This window comes from Aotus nancymaae, unplaced genomic scaffold, assembly GCF_030222135.1.
Source record: "Aotus nancymaae isolate 86718 unplaced genomic scaffold, 86718_ANA_hifiasm-v0.15.2.pri h1tg000046l, whole genome shotgun sequence".
NCBI classification, from domain to species: Eukaryota; Metazoa; Chordata; class Mammalia; order Primates; family Aotidae; genus Aotus; species Aotus nancymaae.
In genome coordinates this window covers 29818253-29831541 of record NW_026988460.1, presented here as the reverse complement: position 1 = coordinate 29831541, position 13289 = coordinate 29818253, and the positions used below count along the sequence as shown (strand labels likewise).

The 13289-nt window shown below is 55.2% G+C and overlaps 1 protein-coding gene across 3 annotated transcripts in view; it reads right to left on the bottom strand.

Moving 5' to 3' along the window:
• The window catches only part of ALDH1L1 (aldehyde dehydrogenase 1 family member L1), a 113031-nt gene continuing 99742 nt past the window's right edge, over window positions 1–13289 (bottom strand). For 2 of the 3 annotated variants that reach the window (XM_064362115.1, XM_021667039.2), the window contains 5 exons: window positions 11157–11256; window positions 9373–9471; window positions 6597–6762; window positions 3494–3599; window positions 1734–2290 (listed from right to left, as the gene is read on the bottom strand). In XM_064362115.1, coding sequence (XP_064218185.1) covers window positions 1936–2290; window positions 3494–3599; window positions 6597–6762; window positions 9373–9471; window positions 11157–11256 — 826 coding nt within the window. In that variant the 3' untranslated portion in view covers window positions 1734–1935. Of the gene's footprint in view, window positions 276–1733; window positions 2291–3493; window positions 3600–6596; window positions 6763–9372; window positions 9472–11156; window positions 11257–13289 lie in introns of those variants that run through there. The other variant, XM_012475792.3, reaches the window with a different exon arrangement.

Genomic DNA, 13289 nt, shown 5'->3' with positions numbered 1-13289 from the left:
TCTCTTCAGAAGCTTTATTCTCCCTGGGTAGGGGGCATGCCTCACCCAGCCAAGGGCTGCTTCTGACTGGACAGAGGTCATCCGAGATGCTGATGTGGGGTGCAGGCAGCGGGGTTTCCACTGTCCCCACAGGTGGGAGGTGCTGTACACCCGGGCTCGAAAGGGAGGGGCCCGGCCGCCAGGGAGGGGCAGGGACTTTCTTCTCACAGAGACCTTTCTTCAGTACTCGAAAGTCACCGTCTTGACCCGCAGGTACTCGTTCAGAGCTGCCTCTCCTGTAAGACACCACAAAGGTCACAGCAGCTCCCACCACAGGCAGGGCACTGCTGGGGGCTGCGAGTGTCTTATCCCTCGGCAGAGCTGAGGCCCAGTGAGGTCAAATCTTACCCAGGTTCTCCCTGGCAGTGGATAGTGGGCCAAGACCCCTAGAATACAAAGCCAATCTGAGGCAACCATTTAAGAATCTTCCCTGGCTCCCACCGCCTTGTCTGGACAGCAGGAAGCCCCTTCAGACAGAAGAGGGGAGAGAGACTTAGTGCTACTGCTGGGACTCACTGGCCCATCTCTTCTCCCATGGCTGACCCCAGCTGCGTCCGCATCACGCTGTGGCTGGGAAAAGGGGATACCTCACAGTGCCCTGAGGCCCCGGACCTTAGCAGTGCTATGTGGCTGGTGCATTTCAGCCCCACAACAAGTGTGAGGTCTGGGGCTGCCCCACAGCCTCCCAGCAGCTCTGGCTGGCCCCGGGAGTGGCACTGTCCCAAATGCCACTGCTATGTTCCTCTGAGGTCCTGGGCCTGCCCAGGAGGGCTGCTTGGAAGGCTTGGCTTGTGGGCCTGTCCCAGGAGGGTGCTGGTTCTCTCAGCAGGACACAGGGACCAGGGTTGGGAGGGAGCTGGGGGAATGCAGGGAGGATTCGTAAGTAGCCCAGATCATGTCCTGGGGACTTGGCAGCTACAACCTTCCCTGGGTGGCCATGGGCCTCATAGATTCCCATGGTGGGCACAAGGAAGGTGGCCTGGGAGAAGTCAGGAAGAGGAGGCCCACAGGGACAGAGGGAGCAGGAGTGTCCAGCTTACACGTGTGTGCTTGTGAGCCCAGCCCTGTGGACACACGTGGGCCCCTCTCACAGGCACCCTTGGGAGATTCTGCAGGACTTGAAAGATGAGGGTAGGAGAGAAAACTGGAAACAGTGACCACCCTTTGACCCCAGCCTCAGCATGACTTTCCCTGTGGTCCCTGGGCTGGCACAGGAGCCTGGAGAGACAGGTAGGACCTCTGAGACAGCACACAGCTCCCCTGGACCTTGCCAGCTGCCCCTGCCAAGCCTGCCCATCAGACCTGTCTAGTCCCACTTGCTGAGAGAGCAAGACAAAGCCCAAGGCTCGGAGCAGCCCAGGGAGAGAGGGCCAGAGCAGAACTCTACGCCACCTAATGGGTAGAGCACCAGGGGACTTATGCTGTGTGCCGGGGGGACCCGCCTGCTGCTGCCTCAGTGACTTCATCTCTACTGGGAGACTCACAACACCCATGATGTTCACTCGGGGGCAAATTCGGTCCCATGGCTCTTCTTCATTCTAAGGATGCAAGCTGAGCCCCTGATCATGGCTCATGGACCCTTGATCTGGCTCCTACCTGCCTCTCAGGCCTCCTCTCCTCCCTCCTGCTGCCCCTTGGCCCACTCCCGCCACTCTGGTTTCTGTGCAGCTCCACAACCAAAGCTGGTTCCCCTAAGGACCTGCTGAACCCTCAGCCAGAAACACGTACCCTTGGGTCTTCACAGCCAACTCCTCCCTGCCATGCAGGTCTGGGCAGCACAGGTGCCACCACGCCAGAGAGGCCCCCACTGCTTCCTGGCCAGAGTGTCTCCCACAGGCCACTCTTCTTGCCTTCTTCACAGCATACCCCTTCCCAAGCATCTTGCTCACAGACTTATCAAATGCCCCCTCCCAGTAAGAAGCAAGCCCTGACAGCCATTGTATTCAAGGCTACATCCCTGCATCTGGGACAGGAGCTGGCACTGAGTGGTTTTGAACAGATATTTGTTGAATGAATAAATGAAAGCAACGTCACAGGCAGGAGTAGCTTACCCAGATCTTTGCCAAATCCAGACTGCTTGAATCCTCCGAAGGGAGCGGCCACATCAGTCTTGTTGTATGTGTTGACAAACACAGTGCCTGCCTGGAGCTTGTCACTGACATACAGGGCTTTGTTGATGTCCCTGGTGAAGACGCCAGAAGCCAGGCCAAATTCCGTGGCATTGGCCCGAGACAGCACGGCATCCACGTCCCTGGAGGGAAAGTCCAGGAAGAACTCCCTGTGGGAGGTGCAGAAGAGAGCCTAGCCCGCTCCACACCCCAGCCACACGAGACCAGAGGAGATAATGTGCTGGGCTGCAGTGCAGAGGGCATGATGGGGACAGGCTGGGCTGCGAGCAAGGAGGAAGGCCAGAGGCCCACATGCAGGCAGCTACCACAGGGGCTCCTGGATCCTGGGGTGAGCCCTTTACTCCACAGACTGGGAGCAGGGGCCCAGAGAGGGGCCACTGGGTCCTCACACACAGAAGGACCCAGGCAAGCCCTAGGCAGGTTGGGCATTCACCAGACATCAGAGATTTGGAGACTTACTACAAAAATATTTATTGGTTAGGTGGCAGTGAAGTCTCTTATTCTGATACCATATGATGATAATTTCTGTGGTTTATTTTTAATTTTTTATTTTTGATAGTTGGATAGTAAAGTGTGAGGATGAGGCATGATTTTGCAATTTGCTCCAAGGTGCTACGGAGACAAGGGGCAGGCCTGAGAGGTGACAGCAGGGGCCTCGGCACCCCCACCGAAAGTGGAGTCCAGTTTTTTCCTTCCAGCCCAGGCTGGCCTGGGTGACTGGCTTGGCCAATAGGCTGTGGTGGAAGGGATGCTTTGGGATTCTAAAGAGCTCGATCATAAAGAGCCTTTTGGCTTCCACCTGGCCTCCGAGGGAGAACCAGGTGCCTCAGCAACCCCGAGGCTGCCACACAGAGGAAGCCTCCTGGGAGGCCCCCAGCAGCATGAAGACAGCTGCTCTGTCACCCCAGCTGAGGCCAGGCACCTCACAAAGCAGAGATGAGTTTGCCTCATTGAACCCTGATCACAAGTAAAATAAATCTCTGTGATTATGCCAAGCCGCTCAGTGTGGGGGTGGTTTAGTGCACAGTAACAGACCTTAGAACAGAACCCAGAGGGCTGCAAGAAACATGCCAGAGCACGTGGCAGGAACGAGGAAAAGGAAGGGAGCTGCCTTTGCTCACAGGGGGACTCAAAGCCCCACGTCACAGGGCTTTCCTCTCAGGGATATGGAGACTCAACAGGCAACCCAGGCGGTGTCCACGGCTTGCACCCCGTCTGAGTTCTCCTCCTGGCTGCCCATGGACTACCTCCTAAAGCCCACACGAAGACCCCAGTAACATGTGGAAGAGAGTCAGGGCCCTTGAGACATCGGCAGGATTCCCTACCCATCAGCAAACCGAGAGATGATCATGACGGGCCCGAAGGACTCCTCTTTGGCTATGAACATGTGGTCCTCCACATCTGTGAAAACGGTTGGCTCAAAGAAGAACCCTGCAAGAGAGATGGAGGCCCGCTGCACGTGGGAGGCACAGTGCCTGACAGTCCAGCCTTGCTGTCAGCAGGGTCTGGGCCACACTGGCCACCTGCAGATGACCCAGCATAAGCACCAGATCGTGGCACCCGTGTGATGGGTGTCGCCATGCTGCAGATGGCTCTCTCACCTGGTATGTTCTTTGATGTGGGTCTCACCCTACTTTTAACTGAATGCTGTTGAGGGAAATGCGGCTACAGGTTGGCAGGTGACAGAGCTGAGACCTGATCCCAAGTCCGTCCAACTCTAGTGCCAGAACCCATGGCCAAAGCAAAGACCTGAGCTTTTCTGGTGACAGCTAATCTAAAACCTCCTAGATTCTTTGGCAGGTGAAACCTCCCAGGCAGCTGTGCCATTGGCCCTCGTGGCTGCAAGCTGTGGAGTAGGAGAAAGTGAGGGGGAGGAGCTCTGGACACTGGGACCTCCTGGGGCTCCCTCCCTCCTCCCTCCTGGGGTGCCTATCAAGGCCCAGCTTCATGCTGTCAAGAAGGGACCACCTAGTCCCAACCCTGGATGCAGTCCCTACAGGCTCTGGTTGCCAGGGCAGAAGCACTTCTGACAACAGAAATACTTTCTTTCTGTTTTCTCTAGAGACAGAGCCCTGAGAACCTGCTGCACTGAGGTCTTCAGTCCTGCCTGACCTCACTGAGATTCAATCCTGCCTGACTTAGGAATAATCAACAGACTGGGAATTTTCTCACTCTAGTTTTTAGAGAAAGAGAAAATTTCAAAAAACAGTAAAAAGTGATTTAACTAGTAAAATATTCAATATTTTTCATATGTTTATAAATGATATTTTAACACTGATTACAATTTTTTTTTTTTGAGACAGTTTTGCTCTTGTTACCCAGGCTGGAGTGCAATGGCGCGATCTCGGCTCACCGCAACCTCCACCTCCTGGGTTCAGGCAATTCTCCCGCCTCAGCCTCCCGAGTAGCTGGGATTACAGGCACGCACCACCATGCCCAGCTAATTTTTTGTATTTTTAGTAGAGACGGGGTTTCACCATGTTGATCAGGATGGTCTCAATCTCTTGACCTCGTGATCCACCTGCCTCGGCCTCCCAAAGTGCTGGGATTACAGGCATGAGCCACCGCGCCCGGCCTACAATTCTTAAAGTGTGACACATGTGTATGCACAGTGGTTTATGTAGTGTGGCCCATGTTCGCTCCACAGTTGCACACCACTCCTGCTGGGGCGTGTGAGCCGTGCTGGCCACCTCTCTGTTGTCCCCTCCCCAACTACCTTGTACTCTCCCCTGCCCCCTCTGGGCCCTGAGGGCTGGTCTCCTGGTCCTTGGGTCACCAGAAGGCAGCCCCATGCTGTGCTCTGCCCCTCACTGGGCTGCAGGAATTCTGTTCCTTCTTGTGTCACCTCCAGGGTGGGGTGATGGCTCCCCACTGTTACTGGTCCCTGGATGCTGCTGTACCCCTTGTTAGCTCCCTAGCCCTGCTCCTGGCACAGGGCCTCCATCACACTGTCTCCCACCAATCCTGAACCCGGCCATCCTTGCCCTGCAAGGGCCCTGGTGACACTCCACCTACCCTACCTGTCTCATGGAACCTGCAGTCCAGCGGGAGTGGGAAGAGGGTAAGTGGACAGGGACAGCAGCAGTGCAATGGTCACGAGAGCTCTGTTGAGGTGTGTGGTGCCTGGCTCCCTGCGACATGGCATGCCCGTGCTTGGATGTCCTGTAAGCTGAGGAAGCAGAAGTTCTCCAGGTGGCAATGCTGGGAAACTCTGCTAGGCCAAGCAGCAACAAATGCATGGAGGCCAAGAAAGCACGAGAAGCCTCTGGAGAGGATGAAATGTGGCTGCAATTCAGGTCACGGGCAAGTCAGGCACAGACCAAGAAGGACAGTGGCTGTGAGGTCAAGGAGTCTGAACTTGCACCGCAGGAGGGTGGGTCACTGCTGCAAGGTCTTAACATTGGAGGAGAGGTCACTAGACCTGGCAGCTGTGTGAGTAAAGGATCTGCAGGCTCGCAGGGCCACTTGGGAGGCTCCTGTGACGCCAAGCAAGGCAAGATGCAGGGAGCCAGCACAAGCGGCAGGGAGGCGGAGGAGACCCAGACTGGGACGATTCTCAGATTCGACAGACTCAGGTACAAAATTTAAATAGGGGTCACAGAAAGACAAGAGTCGAGGATTCCTTCTTTCCTTCCCTCCTTCACGCCACCAAATTAACTGAGCACCTACTCTGTGCAAAGCCTGGTCTAGGCATGAAGGAGCTAGGGTTGACGAAGACAGTCATGGCACCTGTCCCCTGGCAGCAGCACCAACAGTCCATCCCTGTGACTGCTGCACTTCTGGCCTGGGTGGCTCAATCAGACAGAGGGCCCTGGATCAGCAGGTGTATGTGTCTGGGCTCAAATCTGGCTGGGACATTGTGATGGCCATCGAGTTTGAAGGGCCTGTGGGACATCCAGGTGAAATGTCCAGTGCCCCTGGCTGTGTGGTCAGGAGCTCTGGGTGGCATGGAGCCTGGAGGCCTGTATCTGGTAGGGTCTGAGCTGCTGCAGGGGAGAGATCCTACAGGCAAACTGCCCACATGAGAGGAACTCCAAGCTAAGGACAGGCAGGGATGCATCTGCATTGAGGGGACAGGTGGAGCAACAGTGAGAGGTAACAGCCAGTGAAGTAGAAGGAAAATCACAAAATCTAGTCTCATGAAATCTATGGGGGAGAGAATCCCAAGGCTGCAGGGACAGTAAGGGCAAGTCAGATTCCAGTTCAATACTGACTAAACCAGCACTGAATAATGCTCGTCCCATTCCTGGGTCTGGCTGGTGCCCAAATAGCCAAGGCCCCGTCCATCCCAGGTCCCAGGTGGGGCTGCAGCCTGACTGTGCAGGTACCGGGCCTTTAGCTGTCTCCAGTTCAACTGGACAGGGAACCAGAGGCCACAAGTCCTGCTGCCTCAGTTGACCCAAGCGGGCCTGATGCACTCTGACTCACCTGGCCGAGGGACTTGCTTCCCGCCACAGATCAGCGTGGCCCCTTCCTTCACGCCACGCTGGCAGTACTCCATCAGCTTCATTAGGTGGGCATGGTGATTCTGTGGCCCGTGGTCGGTGTCCCTGTCCAGGGGGTTGCCCACTTTCATCTTCCGCACCTCTTCTACCTGCAGAAAGTCCTCCAAGTCAGGCGTGGCTTGTGCTGCCGCAGTTTCTGACAATCATCCTCACCTCACCCAGCTCTCACGCCTGACCCCTGAGGAAAGTCCATACTCTATTCCAGCCTCAGGGCATTCCGAATTCTGACTCCAAATCCACCTTCCAGGCCGAAATCCCAAATGGCTCCTATGTGCAGAGGGACAGAAGTCTCCAAGGAGACGGGAGCCTGGTGACAGATGGGCTGGGAATGAAGGTGCACAGGGGTGTGGGTGCGGAGGAGAAAGGCAGGCGTATTTCACTCTGGTCCTGCACCAGCCTCTTGGACCAAGAAGATGAAAGAATTATTTGTCTGGGGGACTCCAGGATGTGGGGTGGGTGGGATACACCAGCCCTGCTGCAATAGCCCTGGTGCCAAAGTGGGACAGAAATTAAGTGGAGGGGAGGGGCCCAACACTCTAGTCTGCTGACCCTTCTCCTCCAAGGCCAGTATATCTCACATCTTGCAAACTCTGTACCCCCAATCAGCCCTAATCAGACGCCGGTGGGACTCGAGCACTCGGGAGCCCCCCTCTGCCCTTGCCACCAGGGACCACCGAGCGCCTCTGACTGTTCTGTCTCCACAAGCCTGGTTGCTTTTGTTCTGCATTCTCTGCTCCTGTACTGGTGACCCAAACCACACCCCAATCTCTTTTGGATACAAAGAACAAGCAGCCTACTGAGTTTGCTGAATGCTAGCCTCACTTCCTTTATTTGGGATTGTGACTGTCCTGAGAATTATCCCTGGGATTCTGGCCCTTGTAGTCACCCCACTGTGGAAGTCTCATGACTCCCTGGAAGACCAACAGACAGGACCTTCTGTGCACAGCTCTGTGACCCCGCAGCCACCATCCCCTCATGACCACCACCTTATCTCCAGTAGTTCCCGGGTCTGTATCCTGGTCCCACTATTCCTGTGACAGGCCCATCGTGGCAACAGGCCTCATTTGGCCAGGCAGGCAGCTCCCTTACCACGGAAGATGAGCTTCTGCCTCCTATGATGTGGTGGGGTATGTTTCCTCACCCCTTGAACCTGGGCCAGCCTGTGACTTGCTTTGGCAGCACAATGCATGGAAGCAATGTTTCGTGCATTCCAAGAGGCCCTTCAACTTCTGCTCTCACTCTCAGGCGTCCTGCCACTGTCCATGTGAACACGCCCCAGCACACGCTGCAGAATGCAGGCCCCCCGGCCACGGGCAGCTGTCCCAAGAAGCTGCCTGCTGCCCCGCTTTCCCCAAGACTCACTGCAGATGCTTGGGCAAGCTGTGACGAACCCAGGCGAGCCTCAGTGAACCTCAGCCTAGACTGCCACTGCCACCCACAGAACCATGAGCTGAGGGAAGGGCTGTCATTTCTAGCCACTCCGTGTTAAGGGTCCATTGTTACAAAGCAAAAGCTGTTCCAGCCCCTCCTACAAAGTCCTTCCCTTTCCCATTTCTTCCAGACTCTGAGCCACCAGCCTGGGTCCAGCGCTAGCTCTCCTGCAGGGACCCCTCCCTCAACCCTCAGCTCACAGGCCCTCTTTCTCCCTGGCTTCCCAGGTACCATCTGTCTGAAACCACACATGGAGGCTGCTGGTTGTCTCTCCCGCATCCCTGCTGCTACCCACTGGGATTAGACACTGCTCTCCAGGACCTGGGGGTGGGGGACGGGCTCTTTGCGGAAGCTAAGCCAACCTCAGCTTGCTCCACCCCTGGTATCACAGCCTGGATGACGGATGGCTGGGGCCTGGCTCGTGTCAACACCACAGTGCTTTCTAACAGAGTTGGTGGGGAAGGAGTCATGTCCCGCTCTGGCTCCATGTGGTAAGAATGTAATGCTGGCACCGTGAGCTCCATATCCCTACCACATCTGAGCCACTTGGAGAGAATGAAGCCAACCAGCTGAGGAACTGAGAAGTCAGGCATTACAAACCTCCCAAGGGGACTCAGGACGACCCATCTGTCCCGAGGCCAGCATCAAGCCTGCTCTTCCAGGTGTGGCTGAGTGAGTGCATAAATCTGGTGGGAGATACTGTCCAGTGCCCAGCAGATCCCCAAGGCCATGCAAGGTGGCTGTGGAGCCTGATGGGAGCTGCTGTCCACTATTGGCTGCCCACAGCCAAGCCTGCCTGCCACAGGGGCCCACAACCTGGCCACTTGACTCCAGCAGCATTCCTGTGTAGGGAGATTTGTGCTCCAGAGCCCCTGTCCACGGTCAGGCCCAGGCTGTCCTGAGGCCAGGCCCTTGCTCCATTCTGTCCGGTCCTCCTCTGGTCCCTTCACCTTCCAGGCTTCACCTAAGACCCCGCTTTTAGTAAACCACAAGCACTGAATTCTTGCCCCAGGCTCCACTCCTAGGGAGCCAACCCAAGACAGGCCCTTTTTGGTGATGTCAATTTAAGCCACAGGGCTGCTATTTCTTGGTGAAATAATAAAATCCAGTGAAGACAGCACAGCTCCCACTGTGGGTACCTGATCCCCGTGGGCAGTGCCCTCCAGGAGGAGCCTAGCCTCACTTGACCTGCTCTGTCTCCCCTCCCCCTCCAGCCAGGCTGCTGTCCCAGTGAACCAGAAGCCCGCAGACCCTGGGGCCGGACTTACCACTCTCCGCACAAACTCGTCATGAATGGAGTCCTCTACAAAGAGCCGGCCTGCTGCAATGCAGTTCTCTCCTTTGTTAAAGAAAACAGAGCTCATCCCCTTCGGAGAACGGACAAGAACACCAGGTCACGACTCCTCCTGGGACACCAGCCCGCTGCCCTGCCAGGGCCCAGCCACCCCTTCGCATTGGGAAGGAAGGCACCCATGAGTCCTGACTTCCTCCCATGGGCCCCACTTAATCCTCAGTCACCCCGAGAGGAGAGGTGAGAGGTAATGGTGTGGGAAGTAAAGACGCTGAGGCCTGAGGCCACGAGAGACCCGACACCCTGACTCCCACCACTGGAAGACAAGGCTGCCATCCACACTGCAGAGCATGGGGACCAAGTGGGAATGAGCCTTGGCCTGCCTGAGACCCTCTTGCACCCTGGGTGGGCTCCCTGGGGCGTCCCAGGGTGTGCCGACTCTTGTTTCAGAGCCTACACTCCTGGGAGCTGAGGGGAGAGGTACCAGGGCACATGTGTAAGCACAGAGCAGGTGGCGGGTGACAGGGCAGAGAGGTAGGACACAGGCAGGCAGCCCCAATGTGAGTGGGTGAGGGGTGTGGGGTGGGGCAGCCCTGGCCAGGGAACTCCTGGCACTCCAGAGCAAAGACCCTCAGAGGCCCCAGGCAGCCTGCTTTTTCAAACTCGCCCCCGGGGGGAGAGCCAGGGGAGGATGTAGAGCCATGATCAAGCCTGGCTCTCCTGGAACCTGGGACTGCACAGCCAATGACACAGCCCCATCTCCAGCTCAGCACAGGGCCTAGCTGGATCCCAGGGCTCATGGGTTCACCCGGGCCCATGAACAAGGCCCTTGCCTCCCTTAGTTTCTCCACCAAATGAGGTTGGACTTCCTTTCACACCCATGCTAGGGTGTCATGCCATCCTTCACAGCACAGTGGGACTTAGATAGGGTCGGGGGCATATTTGGGGACCTGGCTGAACATGGCCTTACTGGTTTGCTCCCACAGGAGTGGCGACAGGACCAAGGCATCAACAATACTAATGGTGGGAACAAGGACTGACATGTGTCTTACATGGCACTTGCCACTAATCTAAGCCCTTCAGACATATTCATTCTGCAACCACCCAGGAGGTGGGTATCACCATGGTTCCTATCCACAGGTGGGAGCACAGACACCAGAGAGGTTAGGTAACTTGCTCAAGGCTGCCCAGCAAGTCAGTGGTGGAGCTAGGCACATACAACATGGCCACCGGCAGAGAGGGTCATTGTCAGCAGGGCTGGGCACAAGTGCTCAGAGTTATGCTTTGCTCTTTTATTTAAAAAAAAAAACAACACATTTTATTGTGTATATTTGGGGTTTACAGCACAAAGTTATGGACTACATACAGATGGTAAAGTGGTTACCATAGTGAAGCAGATCAACACATCTGATTTGCCCTCTCATCAGACGGAGAAGGCTGCCATGCTTATCTCAGGACAGATGGAGCTGTGGCATGTGTTTTCTGATTTCATATACATATGTAATACACACACACACCTGTGTTACAGGCAGCTGATCTCAGCTATCCTGGCAGTTATGAAACTTCCTGGGAAGTATGTTTGGAGGGCACACGTCATTCTTCCCCAGGCCTGCTGACTGCCATGCTATGCTTGTGGAGACACCATGGACTCCATCGAGGCTAAATGTGTGAGTGTGACTGTGGATCAGAGACAGGGCTTCCTGGTCCCCACGGTCCCTGCCCCCACTTGCTGTCCCTGCCCCGTCCAGGCCCGGCCCTCACCATCTGCACAGCCTTGTTGAGGTCACAGTCAGCAAAGATGATGAGGGGTGACTTCCCGCCCAGTTCCAGGGACACCTTCTTCACATTACTCACGGCACAGCTGCAAGGAACAGAGGGCTGGTGGGGCCGGTCCCTCCAGGGCAGGTAGGTGCATTGGGTCCCCAGGTGGCAGGGACCCGGGCAGGCACGCATCTGAGTCCTACTACAGTCCCAGTGCTGAGCACAGTGCCTGCACGCAGCTGGTACTGCGCAAATGAAAGAATACAAAACAGCACCATCCACTGGCACAGCTGCAGGGGCCCAGAGGCTTTGGCACCTCCCCGTTTGTGGCAGACCAAACAGAGAAAGGCTGGGAGTCATGAACACATCACATCAGTGGGCAAGAAATGCACTGCAGGGATGCTGTCCTCAACTGGATACTCAGTTAACAGCCAGCAGGCAGGAGGCTCCACTGGAGAAGAGAGGCCTCCTCTGCAGGAGCCACCCAGGGAGACGGCCCCCCATCTCAGCTGCAGGCCCGGGTGATGTGGCTACCTGGGAAGAGGGAAGCAGCGGAACCAGGGATGCTGGGGCAGGAAGCTGCTCAGGGCTCTGCTTTGCTCTTCTTCTTCTTCTTTTTTTTTTTTTGAAATAAATTTTACTGTGTATATTTGATGTTCATAGCATTATTTTTTTTTTTTAGACTCACTTTGTCACCCAGGCTGGAGTCCAATGGCATGATCCTGGGTTCAAGTGATTCTTCTGCCTCAGTCTCCTGAGTAGCTGAGATCAGAGGCATGTGCCACTATGCCCAGCTAATTTTTTTTTTTTTTTTTTTTTTTTTTGGTAGAGACAGGGTTTCACCATCTTGGTTAGGCTGGTGTCTAACTCCTGACCTTGGGTAATCCACCCTCCTCAGCCTCCCAAAGTGCTGGGATTACAGGCATGAGCCACAGCACCCAGCCTTTTTCTTCTTTTCTTTTCTTTTGAGATAGTCTCGCTCTGTCATCCAGGCTGGAGTGCAGTGGTGTGATCTCGGCTTACTGTAAACTCTGCCTCCCGAGTTCAAGTGATTCTCTTCCTTGAGCCTTCTGAGTAGTTGAGACTGTAGGCATGTGCCACCACACCTGACTATTTATTTGTATTTTTTGTAGAGTTGGGATTTCACCATGTCAGCCAGGCTGATCTCAAACTCCTGGCCTCAAGGGATCCATTCACCTCAGCCTCCCAAAGTGCTGGCGTTACAGGCGTGAGCCACCACACCTAGCTATTTTTTTTTTGAATAAAATGTTCAAATTGAGGTAGTTTTGTTTTTTGTTCTGATTTATTTATTTATTTGAGCAGGCTCTCTTTGTTGCCCAGGCTGGAGTGCAGTGTGGGATCTCAGCTCACTACAGCCTCCACATCCCAGGTTCAAGCGATCCTTCCACCTCAGCCTCCTGAGCAGGTGGCACTACAGGCACATGCCACCACATGCCCCACTACAGCATGATGTCATGAGCTATATATAGATGGTACAATGGTTACCATGGTGAGGCAGATCAACATATCTTGCCACCCAAACCCTCTGTCCAGCTCTGGAGTGCTCAGAGCTGACATTTCCTGAGCCCTCACCCTGGACTTCACTCACGTGTGCTCAGATGTGACTACAATCTACACACCTCAGAGGAACAGACCAGCGGGCTTTTGAATCAGGAGAGGCAAATCTGCTGTGACCACTTGCAGTTACCCCATTCCTCCACCCATGTCACTCAAAGTGCAGGTGCCAAAATCCACCCCCAGAAGTTCAGCATCAGGGCTGGGGCAGGCTCCAATGTCAGTCAGAGCTCCAGTTACTACCCTGTGATCTGGCCCCAGCTAGCTCTCCTGGCTTGTCAGTGATGCAGACTAGAACCCCTGCACTGTCGAACTACTGAAATGGAACTGGTGGGGGACCCAAGGGATGGGCATGGCCCAGGTCATATTGTAGTTTAGTGACAGAGCCAGGGAGATGACATTAGTCAGTTTGAGGCCAAAGTCCAAGGATGACACTTCTGTCCATAGAAACAGAATGAAAGCTTCAAACACTAGCTGCATAGACGATGGGACTTTTTTTGATGGTAGCCACATTAAAGACCAGCCTGGGCAACATAGCAAAACCCCGTCTCTACAAAA